We start from the raw sequence: 23,150 nt of genomic DNA on the forward strand, positions 1-23,150 counted from the left end.
TCATTTATTAAGTGCCCACTCAATGCCAAGCAATGCCCTGGGCTTTTACATACACCATCATAATTTTAATTCTCACAAGAAACATTTGAAGTGGTTATTCTCATCACATTTTCAGGTGAGCAAATTGAAGCTCAGAGAATTTGGTAACTTGGTAACCTCAGTCATTTAGATTCCCAAGCTTGTGCACTTCTTGCCATCCTGGGCTGCTTCCCCCATCACTGAAAGTCAACTGACATAGCAGTAGCTTTAAGTGGCATAATATATAAATATATATATATATATATATATATATATATACACACACACACACACATATATATATATACTTATATACATATATATGTATAACTATAGTAATAGTAATTCTCATGAAGCTTGCAGAATGTGTGTCTTTCTGTTGGTTTGGAAGTCCATAGGATTCACTGTCTAAAATTTTTGTATCACTTATGATACACAGCACATTGCATATATAAGGTACTTGCTAAATATTTAGTATTGGGTTGGCTAAAAGTTTATTTGGGTCTTTCCATAAGATATTATGAAAAAACCCAAATGAACTTTTTGGCCAAGGTCTTAAGTAGCCAGAAAGACATTTCCTTCTAGTTTTTTTAGTCCTTTCATCCTCATTTTGGGTTTGTCCTGATCATGGTGTTGTCAGGAGGCAAGGAGATGATCCAGCCAATGGTTTTTCACTTTAGCAGGAACAACTGGTGAACTCTTCTAGACAGACCCACTGATTACAGACAATGCCAGTAAAAAAAAGGCTGGATGAAAATAAACAGAACAAATAAACATCATCCTCTAGAAGTCACCCAAATCTGGAAGGATGCTGGTGAAATCTTCATTCAAAAGAGTAAATGAGTTTAATCCCGCCTTTCGGTCTAATGTCTAGGTAACAGGAAATACTGAGGGAAGAGAAATATTGTGAAGACACCCAAAAAAGAGCCATCAGAAAAAACTAGAAGGCTGACTGGTTTCCTTAAGGCAATGCCCTTCTAAAACAGGGGGTGGATGGTGGAGTGGGAGAGAAGTAAAAAGCTATTCTAGGCTAAAAAACTAAAGATGTAACCAAAAGCAGTATGTGGCTATTGTTTGGGTTCTGGTCTAAGTCAGCGGTAAAAAGACATTTTGGAATCCATTGGAGAAATTTGAGTCTGGACTGGGTGTAGATTAATACTAAGTGATTATGGTTAGCTTTAGCTAAGTGTGAAAATGATAATACGCAGAAAAGTGTTCTTTAAAGAACTAGATGTCTATTATGCTATCTATGGGTGAAATATAATTCTCTCTTTAAGTAAGAAATATATCTTCAGTAGGAAAGGTGATGAAGTAAATAAGGCAAAAATAGATTTTAGTTATTCATTATGCTAGTCTCTTTGTTCTTTGAGGTCGCTTATCATTATATAGAGTAAACGATTCACCAGGAAGAAAAATAAAAAGGATTGTTTCCTCCACTGAAGTGAGAACTCATCCTGATCGTCTTCCAGCCGTGACACCATCAGTGTGTGGCCGGGATAGGGCTTCAGTAGCTTGAAGTGAGGTTCCAGGGAGCCTAGATAAGCAGGTTCCTTTCGGGAGATCTGATTTGAGTATGAAAAGAATCCACATAAGCCAGCCTTTGAGCCTCCTACCCTCCAGACCAGAGCACCTACCCAGGGCCCCTGCGGATGGTGAATGACGCATCACCTTACTGCTCCGGGCGTGTTCCCTAACCACGCAGGGTGGCGCGTTTGACGCTCAGGGTAGGGGCTGACTTTCTTTTCCCCTCGGACCCTTCGCGGAGGGCTGGAGTGGCAAGTACCTTCCTCCTCGCCCACCTGGAAGCCGAGCGGAGCTGGGAGGGCCCAGGCTGGGGGCAGTGGGCCGCACGTGCCTAGGCCAGTACCCTCACCTGCCGCCAGGAGGGCCCGGGCCACGGAAGGGGGCGGAGACCGGGAGAGGGGCTGTCCGCACCTGGCGGCGGGGCGGGCGCGCGGCGGGCTCGGCCGGAGCGGGAGCAGGTGAGGGCGGCTGGCCGGGCCGAGCTCCACCGCGGGGGACGTCTCTTGGCCGGGAAAGGTGCAATTGTGTGCAGCTATTCCTGGTATGTCAGGCGGGCCGGGCGGCCGCGAGCGGTGGGGGCGCCGCTTCCCGGGGCCCCGGGAGAGGGAAGGCGGCCAGGCGGGCGGAGGCGAGAAGGATGCGGACAGGATGCGGGCGCGGGGGCGCCTCCCCTCCGGGGGCAGGCTGGGGGCCCGCGGTCCGGCGGGCGGCGCGGGAGCGGGAGCGTGGCCCGGGCCACGGCCTCCGGGAGGACGGTGGCATCCCCTAGCCCAGACTGTCCGACCGCAAAGGCGGCTGCGGCCGGGAGCCCCGGGGCGCCGTGGGGGTGGGGGAGCGGAGGGGGTACGGAAGCGGCGACTGGGCGGCCGCGGGGTGGGCCGGGGCGGGGCATTCCGGGAGGGCGGCGGCCGCGCTGCGACTTTTGAAGTCGAAACAGCCTTCGGGTCTGGTGCCGCGCGCCTCCTCCGGTCGCCCTCCCCGCCTCCCGCGCTCTGTCCGGTCCCCGCGGCGTTTTCGGGAGTTTGGAGAAAGCCACGTCTTCAAGTTCTTGTGGTTCGAAACTTTGCCGAAGTTTCAACAACTTCGCAACAAAGGGAAAGAGACGACGTGCCCGGCGTCTTGCAGCCGGAGAGAGGCCGGGGCATCGGGCCGGTCGTGCGCCGCGCCGCCGCCTTTCTGCGCACCCACCACCTCTCTCTCCCCCTAGTTCTGGAAGGGATGGAGGAGGCGGAGGCCGATTGCGCCCTGGCGTTCGCCGAGGCCCAGCGATGGGTGGAGGTGAGTGCCTTTTCTCCTCTCCTTTCCGCACGAGTTGGCTGCTCCCGCCACTCGACTTTCAGCCGTCTCCCGGACCTTCGCGGGCGCGGCGCGTCAGGCAGGTTCGCGCCGTAGTTCGGGGGACTTTCCGAGTTCCGTGTCTCTTATCACTAACGTCCAGCGAAGCTTAGCGCTGCCCTCCCCACAACTGTTTCCCCGAGTTTCCCCGGAGCGCCTCTGCCACGGCCCCGCGGGCTTTGGGGACCGCGCATCCCTGCGGACCATCCCACGTCCGCGGCAGGACGCCACGGACGTCTCTGCAGGGCGGAGACGGCTCAGGGTCCTCGGGTGCCTTTTTCCGGAGGTGGCTAGAAATGGAAACGCCTGCAATACACCAGCTTGGGCAGTACTGTGTGTCGGGTGGGAGGGCGGATGGAGGACCGTAAGACACCTGTGGCGCCCCTGGAGCGATGCTTTCTCCGAGGTAGCTTCCGGAGCTCAGGATGTGTGTGTTAGGGCGCGTAGGCTTTCCTCTGTCGGCATTGATAAGACTGAGATCTCCTGAAATCACTCACTCAAGGGTGGTTATTTACCCAGCTATGCCTCAAGGAGATTTTCCACTCCCGTCTTTGCCTTTAAAAGGAGATGGTCTCCTGGAAGGTCCAGGATCAGCGCCTTAGGGTTACTTCTGTCTGTGAAACGTTAACACCAGGTCTTCTAGCCGTTATCTTTTTGGATGTCAAAGATGACTTTTATAAAGATGCTGAAGAAGTTTTCCGAGCAGATGTGAAATCAGGAACCACTGCTTGTTAGAGAAGTGTTGTCTTTATCAGCTTGGCAGTCATTTAGGGGTTATTGATACCAGGTGCTGGGCTATTCAACGTATTTAAATATTCAAATTAGGATTAAAGAGTTTTCCTTGGGGAAAAACAGCATATTCAAGAATCCCAAAGCAAACAGTACCTTAATTCATTTCTTTTTAAAGAATTAAATATATGTATGTGGGAAAAAAAGAATAAGCTTTAAATGTTACGGTTTTCACACTAAAGGAAAGTGAATGTATCTCTACCACCTAGCCAGTGGGTGGGGGGCATCTAAGAAATTAGCTTTGCCATTTTTTTGTACTGAAACTTTGAGCTGGTTTGAAGGTGACCTAAAGGTGTGAGGCGAGGGCATGGGGAGGTTGGGAGAAGCATAAACACTGTATTCTGAGTTGAAATGAGAGTGGAAAAATTCCAGCAATGTAGTTAAGAGAAGTAACTTCCCCCATTCATAAACCTTGACAAGTCAAGCCTTCCAAAGGTAATTTTCCATTAGCAGTATGTGTACTGCATAATTTTAGAAGTTAAACTTGCGCTTCTGTGTTTGAGTGTTGGGGATGTGGAGAGGGAGAAGGGAATAACTATGGGATACATTTTTGGTCAGACAGGGCTCCAGGGTGGAGGTTGCACCTGCAGGTTCAGCGTTTGCTTAAGGGAATCTGTGATTATTGATGATTTCACATCCTTTCCTTTTTAGCGTGCAGATTTCCAGATCGCAACATTCCTGTTTTGGTGATAACTTGCTTGTAATTGGATAAGATTTCTGTGAGAAATTTGTAATAAACTTTGGGGTGATGTGTTGTGATAAAAGGTATCTCATGTACATGGTGAATATGCTCATCTCCCTAACCCCTATCCCACTCTCCCAAAAGTGTTTGTCAGCAATGATTTGGTAACTTTGTAAAGTGTTTTGTTCCTCATTAGCAGAACCTTTTTAAAGGCTTTGCCTTAGAATTTGAATGTGGTTAACTCTTAGGAAATTAAAATTGACTTCTTTTGCTAGTGCCCCAGGGAGCAAGGCAGTACATTCACTGAAGATATGTGAATAATTTACATATCCACCTATACTTTTGGTGTACTGGGGACTTCCACGTGACAGCTTAGTGTTCGGTGCTGGGTTTATGTATGTCTTCAGTTAGTGTCCGAATGTATCCCTCTTAGCTTTGTCTTTACAACCAGAGCACATATTTTAAAATATTGCTCTTGCCAAAAGAAGCAGGATGAGTGACTGTCTCATTGCCACAACATCTTAACTCTGAGAATCCCTAATTTGAAAATAAAATATTGGTTGCAAAGTATATAAAGTATTTTGGAAAGCGAGGAAGAGTATAGTGTAAATCTTTCTCCTGCTGACTAATATTCTTGCTGTTTTTCCATTTCTGTTATACTTTACATACCCTGAAGCATAAATGTTTCATTCATATATATGCATGTTTTATGTGTATATACATAATGCACACATATGAACATATGTATTATATTATGTAGATTATGCCATATACATGCATTTATGTATATATACATATAAAACACAAATAAATATATCCTTGACATATTATATGCTATCATATAGTGGACTTCCCTCGTGGTTCAGTGGTAAAGAATCTGCTGCCGGTGCAGGAGACAGAGGTTTGATCCTCTGGAGGAGGAAGGGGCAACTCACTCCAGTATTCTTGCCTGGGAAATCCCATGGACAGAGGAGCCTGGTGGACTGCAGTCCAAGGAGTTGCAGAAGAGTTAGACATGACTTAGCGACTAAACAGCAACAACAGTACTATAATATACATATTATATGTGTTGTATGTGATATGACCTAATTAGCTACCTTTTCAGCTGCAGCTTTGACTAGCCCAAGGTCAAAAGACTCCAATAACCTTGTGAATTTTTGAAAGATGACCAGAGTCCATGCTGGTATGCCCTTGCCATTTCCTTGCTCCCATCAGCGATTTTCAATATCTAATGTATTACTTCCGCAACCAAAATTAAAATCATTTTTGTTTTGGGGAAGAGGAGAAGGGGTAAGGTGAGGACTAGTGCTTGTTATTTTGCCAGTTGTTGTCATTTTATGAATCTTTATTTCAAATTGTTCCTTGCTATTTAAAAGTATATATATACTTCTGCTTAGTTTCATATTTGAAATAAAAACAAATTAGGAACATAACCTTCTAAGATAATTCACCATCATGATATTGGATTATTATCTGGTTGAAAATGCAGTTTGGAATATTAATAATGTAGCGAGCTAGTTTATGATTAAACAGTCGTTGAAAGCCAAATAACGTAATGGTTTGAAGGAAATGGCAAAGGGGAAGCTTGATTCTAGCAAGGTCATGGAGTGGGAGAGGAAGTGGTAGAAAATGCAGCCCAGACCCTCTAATTTTAGTCCTTTTCTGCAGCACCTTTTAATTTTCTGTACCAAATAGTTGCCTCTGTCTTTCTGTTTGGGGCAGGGGGGAAGCATTAAAAAACCTGTAATAAACAGACAAAATACCAATGAGATTGAAAATGAACATTATTGCTCACTGCATTGGTTGGTTACCCATTTCCAGTCTGTGACTTTCATGTTTCTATCTAGGGTGAGGTTTAAACACGGTAGTAATTTTTATGACTGGAGCAGAACAGGCTAGTTTAATCCCACACCTTCCTGCTCCCCTGCCAGGCCTGTTATCACTGGGTTTGATATTTTCAGTATCACTGTCACCCTGTAGAAGGACCAAAGAGATGCCACTTGAGCTCATTGTCCTGCTTGGCACCAGAATATGAATCCTTCCCCAGTTACTTCCAGCGGGTCTGTTTCTCCACCTGCCCATTTCTGTCCTTTAGGGATCGTGTGCTGGTCATCACTTTTGTTTGCATTTAGGGCTAAATTTTCAAAGTATTGCACTCTGTGGATCTCCCACTGATAGTTACATAATTTGCCTAGGTGATTTCCCTGTTTTGCTCTCTAAGCCATTTCCCTTGTTTTGGTGGTTTCCCACCTGTGGCCTGGTGTGAAAAGATTTGCTGAGTGCACTTGAGTCCTCGGTGCATCATAGAGTTGTCTGCAGACGAAACAAAGGTTCTCATGATTTGTACTGTTGCTTTTCAGATGGATGTAAAGTGATGAAAATCTTAACTGAGTTCATAGAAGCATTTCTGGTAATAATATATGGTTTCAATGGACAGATGCTAAACTTGAAAAGACTGTGGTGGTAAAAATTTGTTTAAAATTTTAAATGTTAGAAAGCAGTTCTTATTGTAGCTGTTGAAACTGTAATTAGTTTTTCAGAACATAACTTGCTTTTGATTTTTGTTTTCTGTGGAGGCATGAAAAGATTTTAAAGTCCGCATATACATTAAGCTGTGAAATGTAGCTTCCACAGCCCTTTACAGTCTGGTCTGTGGCTTTATGTCTTTGTTTTTGCTCATTTTGTCCATTACTATTTACATAACCACCAGATAGCATAGAGATTAAGAGCACAGATTTATACATTTATCCCCAGAACTTATTTATCTTACAACTAGAAGTTTGTGCCTTTTGACCACTTTCATCCAATTCAGGATAACTATAATTAACATTGGTATATAGCATATTTGAAAGTTGCTAAGAGTAAATCTTAATGTTTTTATCACAAGGAAAAGCTTTTCTGTAACTATTTGAAGAGATGGCTGTTGACTAAGCTTACGGTGCTATTCATCTCACAATATATGTCAAATTGTTCAGGGATCCACCTTTCACCTATACAAAGCTGTATGTCAATTAAATCTCAATTGAAAAAAGAGAAAAAAAGCACCATTTTGAAATTAAATCTTTAAGTCGTGGCTCAGCTTCTTAAATCCTGTAGGCCTCAGTTTTCTTCTTGGAGCCTCCAGTGGTGATTAGGCCAGTTGAATGAGGTGCTGACTGTTTAGAAGTTGTGTGTTAGTTGCTCAGTCATGTCTGACTCTTTGTGACCCCATGGATCATAGCCCCCAGGCTCCTCTCTCCATGGGCTATCCCAGGCAAGAATATGGAATTGGGTAGCCATTCTCTTCTCCAGGGGATTTTACTGGCCCAGGGATCGAACCTGGGTCTCCTGCACCGTAGGCAGATTCTTAACCATCTGAGCCAATAGGGAAGCCCATGAAAAGTCTTCCCTAATCCTTGCTTGTGTTTACCCATGCTCAGGGTGCTGTTTTCTCACCTTCAGACTGTTGTGATTGGAGTACTCATTATTCCTTGTTGACCTATACCCATCATACCTCTTTAATCTCCCACACTTGGGATCTACGGTCGACCTTTGTGTGGGGCCTTTTCTGAGCTACCAAGCCTCCACCCCACCCAGTTCTTCCTCGTCTCTGTTGCTTGTGTAGACCTCTCTTTCTGCACTCTGTGGTATGATTACGTCCATTTTTCCATGTTAGACTAGGTGCTAACTGAAGACGGGAACAACATTTTATCTTGAGGATTTCGCTCAGTGCCCATAAATGTTTGTTGAGTGAAAGCACAGTCTTAGTGCTGTGGCTTTTTAAATTTTTTTTTCTTTTTTTTGCCACTTTGCATGGCATGTGGGATCTTAATTCCCTGACCAGGGATTGAACCTGCGCCCCCTGCCTTGGAAGGGCAGAGTCTTAACTCCTGGACTTGCAGGGAATTCCCCAGGCTGTGGCTTTAACAAAACCCATGGACTGGACTTTACTGACCACGCCAAAGCCTTTGACTCTGTGGGTCACAAGGAGCTGTGGAAAATTCTTAAAGAGGTGGGGATACCAGACCACCTTACCTGCCTCCTGAGAAATCTGTATGCACGTCAAGAAGCAACAGTTAGAACCTTACATGGAACAATGGACTGGTTCCAAATTGGGAAAGGAGTACATCAAGGCTGTATATTGTCACCCTGCTTATTTAACTTATGTGCAGAGTACATCATGAGAAACGCTGGGCTGGAAGAAGCACATGCTGGAATCAAGATTGCTGGGAGAAATATCAATAACCTCAGATATGCAGATGACACCACCCTTATGGCAGAAAGTGAAGAGGAACTAAAGAGCCTCTTGATGAAAGTGAAAGAGGAGAGTGAAAAAGGTGGCTTAAAATTCAACATTTAATAAACGAAGATCATGCATCCGGTCCCATCACTTCACTGCAAATAGTTGGGGAAACAATGGAAACTGACAGACTTTCTTTTCTTGGGCTCCAAAATCACAGCAGGTGATGACTGCAGCCATGAAATTAAAAGATGCTTGCTCCTTGGAAGAAAAGCTATGACCAACCTAGACAGCATATTATTTTGCCAACAAAGGTCTATCTAGTCAAAGCTGTGGTTTTTCCAGTACCCATGTATGGATGTGAGAGTTGGACCATAAAGAAAGCTGAGCACTGAAGAAATGATGGTTTTGAACTGTGGCGTTGGAGAAGACTTTTGAGAGTCCCTTGGACTGCAAGGAGATCAAACCAGTCCATCCTAAAGGAAATCAGTCCTGATTATTCATTGGAAGGACTGATGCTGAAGCTCCAATATTTTGGCCATCTGATGCAAAGAACTGACTCATTGGAAAAGACCCTGATGTTGGGAAATATTGAAGGCAGGAGGAGAAGGGGATGACAGAGGATGAGATAGTTGGATGGCATCACTAATTCAATGGACATGAGTTTGAGCAAGCTCCGGGAGTTGGTGATGGGCAGGGAAGCCTGGTTTGCTGAGATCCATGGGGTGGCAAAGAGTCGGACATAACTGAGCATCTGAACTGTGCTGAACTGAAGGACCGGGATTCTTCCCTTCTCCCAGTGTCTGAAGCTGAGCTCTTCGCTCTGGCAGTTGGTTGGGAGCAGTTACGCGATGTGCCTTCCTCTGGGTGCCAGTGTGTGCTTGCCTGTTTATTCAGTATTTCCTTTTCTATCCCAACCCTGTTCCTGAGTGAGGTCACTCTACTCCTGCCTTCTGGTTGATGGTTTCCCTCATAGGGACTTACATTCAGTCATTTGTTATCCAAAAATGCCCTTGATGTGCCTACTTTGCACCAGGTATTTGCTGGGCTGTGCATGTGTGTGATAGTCACTCAGTCATGTCCGACTCTTTTCAGCCCTGTAAATGTAGCCCACCAGGCCCCCCTGTCCGTGGAATTCTCCAGGCAAGAATACTGAAGTGGATTGCTGTGTCCTCCTCCAGAGTCTTCTGCATTGGCTGGCAGTCTCTTTACCACTAGCACCACCCGGGAAGCCCAGAGTTGCAGAATCTACCTTTGGTCAAACGTCTAGGCCCAGGCCCAGCAACCTAATAACGTTATGAAATATTTTTATAGCTCAGGAAGGTTTCCTTTCAGAAGGACACATCAGTCTTTACTGTTCCACTCTTCTAATTTCTAGCATCGTAGATTGCTCAGGGCAGTCATGAGCAGCCAAGAGGTGTGTTGATGTCAATTTTTTTTTTTTTTCATTATGCAGCATTTGACTGTTTCTTGAACATACACCTTTATTTAGCAAATAAGGAGGAGTCTTAGGGTAGGAGGGGTGGTAAGAGATGAGGGCGTTCACAAAATTCTCTTGGGAAGGAACTGATTCACACAAATAGGAACCAGGGTAGAGATGCTGTTAGAATTGCTTGATTCCGGAAAGTGTAAACACATTCGACAAGGTATTTCCTGAGGAACTGGGAGGATTCTAGCAGTATCAGTCATCCTGATTCCTTTCAAGGTACCGGTATCCTGAAAACTAGAAATGAACCTCTTCTTAAAGTGGGAAAAAATAACAGGAGCTTGCACCTTTCATAAAAAGAGTGCTCTTGAGCCAGCTAGAGAAATGAACTCACTGAGCCAAAGGCAATGAATGATTTTTTTGTTCTTGATAATGTGGGAGCCCTGGGTTCAATCCCTGGGTCAGGGAGATCCCTTGGAGAAGGGAATGGCAGTCCAATCCAGTATTCTTGCCTGGAAAAATCCCTTGGACAGAGGAGCTATGGGTCCATAGTCCACAGGGTCGCAAAGAGTCGGACACGACTGAACGCGACTAACACTTGCTCTTTCACACATCACCAGGTTACCCCTGAAAGCTTTGTGCTAATTTGCAGCAATGAGCAGGGGTAGGGGGCCCCAACCTCTCATTATTCTGACCAGAATTGAAGTTGTCATTTGCATTTTCCGTCTAAGTAAATAGATGAAAGATGTATGTTCTACTTTTTCTCAGATCACTAATGATATTTATGTAACCAGTAATGAAAAAGTGAAGGCGTTAGTCACTCAGTCGTGTCCGACTCTTTGTGACCCCATGGACTGTAGCCCACCAGGCTCCTCTGTCCATGGAATTCTCCAGGCAAGAGAATGGAGTGGGTTGCCATGCCCTCCTCCAGGGAATCTTCCTGACCCAGGGATTGAACCCTGGTCTCCTGCATTGCACACAGATTTTTTACCGTCTGAGCTGCTAGGGAAGCCCCATCTACCAGATAGCTCATTGGGTTTCTCCCAGTGAGGAAGCGTGAAGCTGAAACAAGGAGGGTTCTGCCTTCTCCAAAGGAGGTCATAAGAGGCTCATAGGGCCCCTGGCCTCCTGAGGTGGGTCTCTAGGGTCATGGGCATGGTAGGGCCATTGAGGAAGGATCTCCTGGTGGTCTTACTTTACTTTTGATTCTTTGGAGATAGACCTGTCGAGTTCTTCATCTCATCTTCAGTTACTAGATGACAAATGGAACAGTTTGTCATTGTGAGGAAGCAGGGCATCTTGATGTTGCTTCAGCCATTTGCAAAGCACAGAAAATCTTAAAGCTTCTCTGAGGCTGAGAGAGGAGAATGTCCGGAGTGTGTGGTAGGGAGTATGCGATTCATTCAACTCATTGGGGCAGTACTCCAGGGCTTGTTCTCTCTGGATGCCAGGGGTGCTTTGGGTGGTCAAGGGTTTCCCTTGAGACTAATTGGCTCTTTTTATTGCCTCCTTCCTTTTAAAATCTCTTCTCATGTGGCAGCCTGGATGGGAGGGGAATTTAGGGGAGAAAGGATATATGTTTATCTGTGACTGAGTCCCTTTGCTGTCCACTTGAAACTGTCACAACATTGTTAATTGGCTATACTCCAATACAAAATAAAAAGTTTAAAAAAATTAAATCACTTCTCAACAGCATGTGAGTTTTAGAAAAGCACGGTTTTTTGAGAATGTCAGTTAAGAAAAACCAAGCAACATCAACACAATTACCTTTTAGTTAGACTGCTTTAGTTCAGAGAAAATAGAGTGTAGGTTAACTATTTCATCTGCTACTGTCTGCAGACTGAATTTCCTGTATCCATGTCCCCATGGCCTCCACTCCCGGACAGAAAGCTCTCAAGTGCTTGTTAAACAAATGAAACTTTGCATCCAATCAAAGGGTTGACTGATTTAATTGATGTCTGGAGATCCCCTTAAACCTGTCAACTGTCAGTAATGTATTTGAGCCAGAGGAAATGATAAATTATGTGTATCTGTGTTTACTCTTGCTGAAGGTAATTGTTGGGTATGTTTCTTTAAAAACACTCTCGATGTACCCAAAGCTCTTGGTAAGGATAATAGCTGTCATCTCTGCACAGCTTTGAAACAGAGGTTGAGCACACTCACTCTGCCACTTACAGATCAATTGCCACATGGCGCCATAAACAGCTTTTTCAGAAAGTGTAAAATCCTCCCCAATTGGCTTCTCAAAACCTGGTTCTAATTCCTGATTACAGGATCCTCAGTTTGGTGCTTATGTGCATTTAGATGGTGGTGCACAGCCGTAGACATCACATCTGTCTCTAAGTACCTGGAGAGAGGTTAGGAAGGTTTTTCTCTGGGCTCAGAGGGTCAGGTGGCGCGATGGTAAAGCATCCGCCTGCCACTGAAGGAGACACAAGAGACGTGAGTTCAATCCCTGGGTTGGGACGATCCCCTGGAGTACGAAACGGCAATCCACTCCAGTATTTTTGCCCAGAAAATCCACTGGACAGAGGAGCCTGGCGGGCTACAGTCTGTGGGGTCACAAAGAGACGGACATGAGCACACCCACAGAGGGCAGAACTGGTAATAGCTAATTGGGCACAATGAGACTTTCAGCTCACATATTTTGAAGACCTTCTGTAAATAAAGAGCAGTCCTACACCAGAATGGACTAAAGGGAATGGTGGGTTGCCTCCTAGTGAAGGTTTTAGAAGAGTAGGTGAGTAACTGACCATTGAAGCCACCACTATTTTCTTTTTTTTAATCACGAGGAAGACATGTGGCTAGAGCATTATACTTACATGGTCTTATAATGAAGGACTGTTATTTCCCAAGGGTGGGTGTGTGTGTGTGTGTGTGTTTAGATGAGAAAGAAGGATGAAAGGTAAAATAATTTGCTCAAGGAAACACTAGAACTCGTAAATGGTGGTTGGGGATTTGAGACCAGGCAGTCTGACTCTTAATCAGTATACCGTGTTGTTCACGAGGCCACTGGTCAGTAAATTGTGGTGAAAGATTTAGAGATCAGGAAGGGAATGGGCTGTCAGTCTTCATTCTGTCTAAAGCTGTGAGATTAGCTGCTTTCTGTTTCTGACAAGTCCTGCACACACAACAGGTCCTGTCTTGTGATGTTAGTGCCTGGAAAACTCGTGATCAAATATTTAAGCTACAGCATTGCTGATAGACACTCTTGAGTAATTGCAGACTTTAGATTTGTATGTTCTGGTGTATGTTATTTGTTGTTCAGTCGTGTCCAACTCTTGCAATCCCATGAACTATAGCCCACCAGGCTTCCCTGTCCATGGGATTTCCAGACAAGAACACTGGAGTGGGTTGCCATTTCCTTCTCCAAGGGATCTTCCTGGACCAGGGATTGAACCTGTGTCTCTTGCGTTGGCAGGCAGATTCTTTACCCCTGAGCCACCAGGGAAGCTTTCTGTTGTATATAGATGCTTCATAAGCCCTTTAAAGTGTTAAAAATGGAAAGATTTTTATGTCATGACATGAAGTTATACTTTAAGCTAGAGTAGGAGATAAATGATATCTAACTGGTTTCTTCTCTAAACAATGTACAGAAGTCTCAGTTTTTTCTTTTATAATTCCTGATTTTAAGTAGCCCATGGTATAGCAAGAATTGTTCAGACTGTTACTGTATAGTGCTTTGAGATATATGTTGTGGTTTTTGATGAGCATGTGTGTGTGTGTGTGTGATCAGTTGCTTCAGCTGTGTCCGGCTCTTTGCGATTCCAGGGACCACAGTCCACCAGGTTCCTCTGTTCATGGGATTCTTCAGGCAAGAATACTGAGTGGGTTGCTGTGCCCTCCTCCCGAGGCTCTTTTCTGACCCAGGGATCAAACCTGTGTCTCCTGCGTCTGCTGCATTGCAGGCGGATTCTTGACCCACTGAGCTACCTGGGATGCCCTTTGATGAGGACACTTTCTAGTTAACGTTTTAGACTTGTAGGGACTGAAGCATAGATCATGATAAAAGAGTCCACATTTTTGACTAGATTTAAATTTGACTTAGGTGTCTGAGCTGGGAAGGGAATACCCGATTTATTTTATTATAGCACCATTTCATAATATTGAAAGGAAGGGCAGTTGTTACCAACCTTGTAACAACAAAGTTTGATTCTGGAATTCTTTTTCATGTTAAAGTCTCATTCTATCTGGGGAAGGAGAAAATAAACAAGCATTTTTGCCTTTACTTCTTGAGTGCTGTTTTTTGATCAACTTGGAATTTTACCCTGTTGCCTGTAAAAAAATATCGTCCATCTATCAGTAGCATCAGACATAGTTGACCACACCTTGCTGCTTGCAACATTTTCTGCAATTGCCCTCTGGGTTTTTCTCCCATTTTACTTGGTGTTTCTGGTTTTCCTTTGTAGATTCCTAATTCACTAAGTAAATATTAGACTGTCCTGGGGTTCATTCATCTTTCCGCGTCATCTCTTCTTTGTCTACAACCTCTCCCTTGCGGGTATTATCGGATCCATAGCTTTGTACACCTTCTGTGTGCTGATAGCCTCCACATATATATTCTTGACCCTGACATTGTGTCTAACACCCACCTCATATATGTATGTGTATATACACAGACACACACACACTCACACTCACGATTTCCAGTTGTAGGTCAAATAGGCACGTCATGCTTGGTTCGAAACAAAATTCTCAGTTTCTCTCCCTCCCAATGACTGCCTTCTCATCCCCCCATGTTTCCCATTTTAGTCAACGACACCCCTGGCCACCCGCTTGCTCAGGTTCCCAACTTCAGAGTCATTGTTGATGCTCATTTTGATCACACCCCACATCCAGGCTGTCAAGAAATCCAAGTGGCTCATACCCTCAGATACACCCAGAATATGACCACCACTTACTATATACATCATTGCCTGCTTTTTTCAAAGTAACAGCCAGGTTCCTCCTGAAAAATGTGAACCAGAGATTTTTTTTTATTCAGCTCTTCCCTCTCTGCCCTCCATAGTGGATACTGTTATGTTGAGAACAAAATCTGAATTTTTAACCCGTGTCCTCCAGGGCCCCACAAGACCTATTCCCTTTTTGCCTATCTCATCTCTGCTCCCACTCTCCATCTTGCTGGCCATGCTCCAGTCATCCTGGCTTTCCTGCTGTTCCTCACATGTGCAGAGGTTTTTATTATAGGACATTTGCATTGCTGTTCCTTCAGCATATTTCCCTCACCTAAATCTCAGTTTAAGTGACATTACCTCCTCCTCATCCCCCTCTCTATACAGTAATCACACTTGTGACTCCATACTCTTGTATTTCATAGCACTTGTCATCACTTGCTGTTATATGATATATATTTTTGACTTGACTGTTACTCCTATAAGAATACGAGTATTTTATTTAGTAGGCAGTCAATAAATGGAAAAATAAATGGATGAATGAACAAGTGTCTTAATTATGCGTGATATTTTCTAACTCTGATATAACGGGCTTTCTGGCAGTGCTTCACTCAATAAGACAAGTTGATTTTATTATATTAAGTGTTTTTTTGATTTTGTTTTTCTTTTTTAAGTTCAGTTCTGGATTGAGCAAATTCAAAGCATGTTTTTAAAATGCAGGTTTCAACCATGAGAAATTGAGTTTGCTCAACCAATTGTAAAGATGCCCAAAGGTAAGCAAGTATCATAAGGTAATAAACGGCCTAGATAATTGTCAGGTGAGCCTCCTCAGCAGAATATCCTGCCCTGGGGACAATGCATCATCATGAAACTATGGGTGTTGGTCATGAAAAAGTCTCAGAACTCCCTGGCTGGTGTCCTCTCCCTTGGGCATGGACTGTCTGCAGGAACTAACTGCAGACAGGCTGAAAATAGCTTCACCTTGTTTGGAAACAAGAGAAAATAATTACAAATTTGAGAATGAGAATACTTCTTTCTGCCCAGTTTTAAACGTCGATCTACTTCATACTTTCCAAGTGCTGCACTTAATACCAGTTTTTTACAAAGCACTCTGCAATGGCACATAAAGCTGGCTTTATGTGCAGGCTTCCAAAGAACTGCATACAGACATGAGGGCAAAAGGGAAGCTGAAACTTTCTGTTTGTTGGATGCAAACTGACTTTCTCTTAATGTACTTAAAAAAACTCTTCCTCCTAGCTGTCATGTGGATTCGATGATAATGCTTTATTTTATAAATATGATTTTGATAATTGTTTCAAGTGGACAGCATGGTAATTTGACCTTTGTGTACACTACAAAGTGATCACCTCCACAAGTCTAGTGACCAGCTGTAAATATAATTTTTTTTTTTTTCTGGATGAGAAAAGAATGGCTCAAAGAATTTAAGTTTCTTTCCCAGCTCTTCTGGGACTGATAGAACAGTGTTTGAAGTTAGATTTTTCTAACAGAAAAACCCAGCAGTTTCGTTTATCTTCCTCTGTTTCTCTCCCTCTTTTGTAGTTGGACCTAATGTTATGGCATGTACATGCTGTTTGTACCGTTCTGTATGTCTGCCTCTGTCTCGTGTTTTTCTTATTTCACAATTAAAAAGCATAAGAAAGTGCTCAGACTTAATATAAGTGTAGTGTGAATTAACACTAAGACGTGAATAGGTACTGTTGAATGGCTTCCTGTGTTGGGATGAGACAGACTTAGAGACAGTGTGTGTGCGTGCGCTGTTTGTATTGAGGAAGCGGGGTACAGGGGCCCTGACTTTACTGGTACTTCCTGGAGCTCATCCTGGCGTAAGAGACAGTTCCAGGGCAGCATGGGGATAAATGCCTGCGTGTTGTACGGCGTATCTCCGGGGAGATGGGAGAACAATTTGGAAGCTCTTAGAGAAGGTCCTTGAGTTGGGCCACAGAAACGATGGGAGGAACATGGTGTCCAGGGGAGTTAAGTTGGGTTGCAGTGACTCTGGAGAAGGCAATGGCACCCCACTCCAGTACTCTTGCTTGGAGAATCCCATGGACGGAGGAGCCTGGTAGGCTGCAGTCCATGGGGTCGTGAAGAGTCGGACACAACTGAGTGACTTCACTTTCACTTTTCACTTTCATGCACTGGAGAAGGAAATGGCAACCCACTCCAGTGTTCTTGCCTGGAGAATCCAAGGGACGGAAGAGCCTTGGTGGGCTGCCGTCTATGAGGTCACACAGAGTCGGACACGACTGAAGAGACCTAGCAGCAGCAGCAGCAGGAGTGGCTCTGGCATGGGCAAGGTCCCCTTGGATTGTTCTGTTGGCAAGACAGTGAAGCTTGTAGTCTGCTTAGCATGGAAGGTGCTTATTTGAAGGTAGTGAGAATGTCAAGCCCAAACTCTGGGTAAAGAATTAACATTTTGTAATATAAATGTCACAGAATTTAATATAAATTCTGTCCCCTGGGTTCCAAATGATGTTGGAACCCAGGGGACAGAATGGGACCAGGAGCAGGGAATGACCATATCACCTAGAAGATCAAGGTGTGTATCCTGGCAGTAAATGTCTTCTGTTCAGAGGAAAGGAAGAGGAAAGAGAGGTTGTGGTCAAAACGCTGGGCAGAAAACCAGGAGTGTCTTGGACATCCTAAGGGAAGTGTTGGTCCCATGAAAGATAGAAAGGAGAGGATTAGCAGCAGGGTTCAGGACTGAAAGAAGTGATCAAGGGGAAGAAGATGAATTTGGCAAGAGAAGTCTCTCACTTGTTGAAAATAGAGCTTCGGCGTGTTAGCGTGGGAGCCAAATGAAGCTTCAGGAAGCCTTCCTGGAGAGTCTTGGTAGGGGGGCAGGCATGCCTGGGAGCAGAGGTAGGAAGAGCTCTCCAGGAAATCTACATTCTCTTCGTTCGTGTTAACAACATTGTCCCCTGCCCCCAGCTTACAAACCGGTCACACTTAGGGGAGTACACTCTAGGACAGCAGGTCTGAAGGCATCATCGTGGTCTCCCCATAAAGTACCAAACTTGAAGTACACAGCTGTCTTTTAGAAGTCTGTGCCCTTGATGTGCTGGAGATCATCTGGAAGCCATTTTAATCATCTTCTGAATTTATTTCCTCTTTCCTAAATGGAAAGTATCTCTCTTCTCCCTTGAGTTTTGAGCTGATATTAATTTGGTGAAGATACTTTGTTTATAGTATTTAGAATAAATATATATTAATAGTTTTGATTTAGTGACTCTAAGAAGTGATATTAATCAGAAACAGATGGTAGTAGAAGAAGTAAAGCTTTTTTAACCTTTTAGAGTTGCACATTGTTGCCATGAAGGTGTACATTTGCGGCATGTTGGGTTTGTTCCTTTGTTGCATTTAGCGTGCTGTAGTGACCAGAGGAGCAGAGTTTGGGCTAATACTGCCCAGGCATACCTCATACGTGCCAGGTCCAGATAAAATGTGTGGCCACAGACAGGATGCATAGCATCCCTAGGGCTAAATTCTCACTACTGTAAAATGAGGATTGCAAGGTGGCATAAGGTTTAGGGGAAAAAAAGGAAACGAAGATAAGTAAGTACTCGACAGATGATAAGTATCCTTGTTCTTATTTTTCTGTAACAGCGGTAAAGAATCTGCCTGCCAGTGTAGGAGATACAGATTTGATCCCTGGGTCGGGAAGATCCCCTGGAGAAGGGAATGGCTACTTACTCCAGTATTCTTGCCTGGAGAATCCCATGGACAGAGGAGCCTGGTGGGCTACAGTCCATGGGGTCACAAAGAGATGGATGCGACTGAGTGAGTGTGCACACATACAGGCACAGGTGTATATAGTTAAAAATTAGATGATTGATTGGTATCTTTTTTTGGTTTTTTTCCTAGAATGGTTAATTTTTACAGATGTGTGTGTGCACGTGAGCACGTGGATGCCTATGTGTGTGAACCCCACAATGCATTTAGATAGCTTGCTGTGTATTCTGACCTTTGATTTTCAAATTTGAGTCTTTATTAAGTTCCTTCTATAGTGTTCTTAAGCTGTGATAAAAATCCTTTTGTTTATAAGGACTTGAAGTTAGAATGAACAAATGCCTTACAAGTAATGAGTTGTGGTTTTCTCGTTTGTTTGTTTTACCCTTTATTTTGCACTGTGCCGCACCGTTCATGGGATCTCAGTTCCCCACCCAGTGATTGAACCCAGGCCCTCGGCAGTGAAAATGAGGAATCCCAGCCACTGGACCACAGGGAGTTCCCTAATTTCTGTTTCTTGATGATACTCTGTCATCTTTTTCTTTCTAGGGACTCTGTACATTTTAGTGCTTCTTTGCTTCTGATTCTTTCCTGTCAGTGGACTTACAGCATAAATCTAAGGCTCATCAACTTGCCTGAGACCTTTTAAGTTTCAGAAAGAGAATTCTGTATTAATTGTGCTCTTGAAGACACTGCCCTGTGTTCTGTTCTCACTACTGTTTTCTGTTCAGCTTCTAGTTTCGATCAGAGAGTAGGTTATATAGATTACTTGCATTAGGCTTCTTTTCATATAAATTGTTTTTTCAAGTCTTTATACATTAAGTGGGAGTGGGGCAGGGGCCAGTGCATGCTCAGTTATGCCCGACTCTTTGCGACCCCATAGACTGTAGCTCTCCAGGCTTCTCTGTGCATGGAATTGTCCGGGCAAAGATACTGCAATAGTTGCTATTTCCTACTCCAAGGAATCTTCCCAACCCAGGGATAGAACTCGTGTCTCTTGTATCTCCTGCATAGGCAGGCAGGTTCTTTATCATTGGCACCACCTCTATACGTTAACTGTTATTTCAATTATTCTTTGTTCTTCATGCATCTTTTTAATCCTTCAAGGTACTTCTTATGTTTTGTGTGTGTGTCTTTGAGTCATGTCATTGATTTTGCTTCTCTGCTGTGTTCAATTGTAAGATCCTTCCAATAAAGACATTTTTTTGATGTCTTCCTTAAAAGGAGCCTAATGAGCTACTTTAGAAAAGAGAATTTTTATAGTTTCCATGAAGAAAGGAAATGTATTTTAGGTGTTATATTCAAATGATAACTTTATGCAACTAATTGTCTTTAAGCCAGTTTGCAAACATTTTTAGACTTGGAAAATGCTTGTAAGTCCTGAAAGGCATCACTTGCCAAGTAGCTGGTACTTTTGAAATTTGGCCCTAGTTCTGGTAAAAGAATGTGGTTGACAACCACACTGTAATTTACAGTAATCCTTTTTGTGTAAGGAAATGAATCTTCGTGGCTTAATAAACTCCAGATGAGTTTCTGGCTTCTTGATTATTACCAAGTCAATTAAAATTAAGGTTTCATTATTCAGTTTAGTACAGCCACCCTCTCTGAGCTTGTAATGGCCAATGTGATGTTAAATCCTTCATGCAACTAGGGCATTTGGGGGGAAAACTACATTTGGGTGGGTCATTTTGGAGCACAAGTTTATGATGTGCCTTGAGATTATGTAGAAGACCCATAGGAAGTTTTGCTAGTGTCATAAAACAGAATTTTCTTGGAAGCGCACCTAAATATTTCTACTTTTTATTAGTTACCTTTATCTGTAGAAGAGTCTAAAAATGTAGATGGACACATAACTGCTTCCAACAATTTGGGGGGTTCATTACTAAGGAAGAAGAGATTGACAGTGAAATCTCTGTCACGCTTATTTTCTGATTGTTCCTTTCTTGTATTGCTTTGCTTTATTATGGCTGCAGTCTAGTGTCCTAGCTCTCTGAAGATGCTATATCATAGTTTTATTCCCCTTACTCCCTGCATTATCTGCTTCTTGCAGTTTTCGCATTCGGTTTTGTGTTCAGATGCTCAGTCGTGTCCGACCCTGTGACCACATGGACTGTAACCTGCCAGATTCCCAGGGTTTTTCTGGGATTCTTTTAGCAAGACTACTGGAGTGGGTGACCATTTCCTCCTCCAGGGGATCTTACCAACTCAGGGATCCATCCCGAGTTTCTTAAGTCTCCCACATTGGGGATTCTTTAGCATTAGCACTTCCTTTGATCTCTTTTAAATTGAAAGTTTCTCACTGTCTAACTGCTGCCTAGATTTTCTGTCCATTTCTATATGTGGAGCCATGTTCCTCGCTACCCTCCCTACCCAAAGGACCTCTTGCCTGCAGACTCTGAGTCTTTTCCTGGAGGAACTTGCCTGCTTTGATTCTGCACTCTGCCCTTTGCATGTCCTGCAGTTGGGATCTCCTCCATTCTCTTTGGTCGATTACCACCCCTCCTACTTTCCATGTCCAAATGTTGGTCCAAAGTTTCCCTCTACTGCTGCCTCTTTTTGAATTCCCTTTGTTTTTGTGGGTTAATGCCTTAAATTTCTGTAGTGTCATTTTGGTGAGGTTTTGGGAGCCAATGGAGAGAAATGTGTAACCACTTCATTGTGTTCAAGCAGAAGTTGTGTGTGTGTATGTGTATTTTTGTGTGTATCATAGAATACAAGAGTAGAAAAATATGGATTGAATGAAGATAGCAATGATTGCCTAGGTGAATTTCCTCCATTCTTTTTCTGAGGTCCTGTGTCATCTTCACTACCACTATTCTGAATTCTTTTTTCTGGAAGATTTTCTATCTCCACTTCATTTGCTTACTTTTTTCTGGGTTTTTATCTTGTCGCTTCATCTGGGGCAAAACTCTCTGCTTTTTCATCCTGGTTAACTTTCTGTGGTGTGGTTTTGGTTCTCGCCTCTGTGAGATTGTGGTTCTTCTTCTGTCTGCCCTCTGGTGGATGAGGCTAAGAGGCTTGCAAATAAGCTTCCTGATGGGAGGTACTGGTGCTGGGAAAAACTAGGTCTTGCTCTGGTGGGCAGGGTCATGCTCAGTAAAACTTGAATCCAATCACCTGCTGATGGATGGTGTTGCACTCCCTCCCTTTAGTTGTTTCAACTGAGGGGACGCAGCCCTGGGGACTGTGGCTCTGTGGGAGGGTTGATGGTGACCTCCAGGTGGACTTACGCCGAGGGCCCTTGCCGGGACTGTCCTCCCCACGGTGAATCCTTGTTGGCCCATACCTCCACAGGAGAGCCTCCAACACTGGCGAGTAGGTCTGACTCCATCTCCTGTAGGATCACCGCTCCTTTTCCCTCTGTCTTGGTGTACACAGGTTCCGTTTGTGCCAAGAGCGGAGCCTCTGTTTCCCCCAGTGCTATGGAAGTCCTGTAATCAAAGCCCACTGACCTTCAAAGTCACCTTCTCTGGGGATCCCCAGTTCTTTTGCTGAATCCCCAAGCTGGGAAGCCTGACATGAGGTTCAGAACCTTCACAGCTGTGGGAGAACTTCTTTGGTATTACTGTTCTCCAGATTGTGGGTTGCCCACCTGGTGGGTATGGGATTTGATTTTATCATGATTGCACCCCTCCTACCATCTCCTTGCAGCTGCTTCTTTGTCTTTGGACATGGGGTTTCTCTTTTTTGGTGGATTCCATTGGGCCTTCCCCTGTAGCTCAGTCGGTAAAGGAACCTGCCTGCAGTGCAGGAGACCCGGGTTCGATCCCAGGGAAGATCCCCTGGAGAAGGAAGTGGCAACCCACTCCAGTATCCCTGCCTGGAAAATCCCATGGACTGAGGAGCCTGGTGGGCTGCAGTCCATGGGGTCGGAGAGTCAGACACGACTGAGCGACTAACACTTACACTGGTGTCCTGTCGATAGTCGTTCAACAGCTAGTTGTGATTTTGGTGCTCTTGCAGGAGAAGATGAACACATGTCCTTCTACACGACCATCCTGAATCAGAAACCTACCTAGGTGAATTTCATACCGGTAGAATAGATGTCACTTTATATAAATTAAAAAAATCCCTATACATACACTCTAATGAGACAAAATTTAAATCACAATTAAAGGGGTAGTGAATGTGGGCCAAGCAGAAGATGCGCACAAGAAAGATAAACTAAAGCCACAGATGAGTTGCAGTTTCTGCTGTGTGTTCCATTATCTGCAACAGTAATAGTTTATAAGCTTCATCTTTCTAGCAGTCAATTCAGAGACAATCACAGCCCCATCTGTGCCTTCCACAGCCCCAGCTTTTATGCACCTTCTTTCACTCACCTCTGAAAAACTTTGGCCCTTCAAGGGAAAAAAAAGAAGTTGACATATATTGAGTACTTGGTTCTAGTCACTTCAAACAGCTGCATTCTGCAAATAAGAGAACTGAAGATCAGAGAGCTTGAGTAACCTGCCCGGGGAAGAGCAAGGTTTTCTAGCTTCTGTCTTCCTGTCTGCAACACCACAATTTCTTCCA

At 44.1% G+C, this 23,150-nt stretch overlaps 1 protein-coding gene across 5 annotated transcripts in view; it reads left to right on the top strand.

Annotated features, from left to right (window-relative positions):
* The first annotated feature begins 2,445 nt into the window (after window positions 1-2,445).
* Window positions 2,446-23,150, top strand: part of LMO7 (LIM domain 7) — a 213,336-nt gene continuing 192,631 nt past the window's right edge. For 4 of the 5 annotated variants that reach the window (XM_065902118.1, XM_065902119.1, XM_065902121.1 and 1 more), the window contains exon 1: window positions 2,626-2,820. In XM_065902118.1, coding sequence (XP_065758190.1) covers window positions 2,761-2,820 — 60 coding nt within the window. In that variant the 5' untranslated portion in view covers window positions 2,626-2,760. Of the gene's footprint in view, window positions 2,821-23,150 lie in introns of all 5 variants that reach the window. The other variant, XM_065902117.1, reaches the window with a different exon arrangement.

The sequence above is a fragment of the Muntiacus reevesi genome, chromosome 11, assembly GCF_963930625.1.
Source record: "Muntiacus reevesi chromosome 11, mMunRee1.1, whole genome shotgun sequence".
NCBI lineage: Eukaryota > Metazoa > Chordata > Mammalia > Artiodactyla > Cervidae > Muntiacus > Muntiacus reevesi.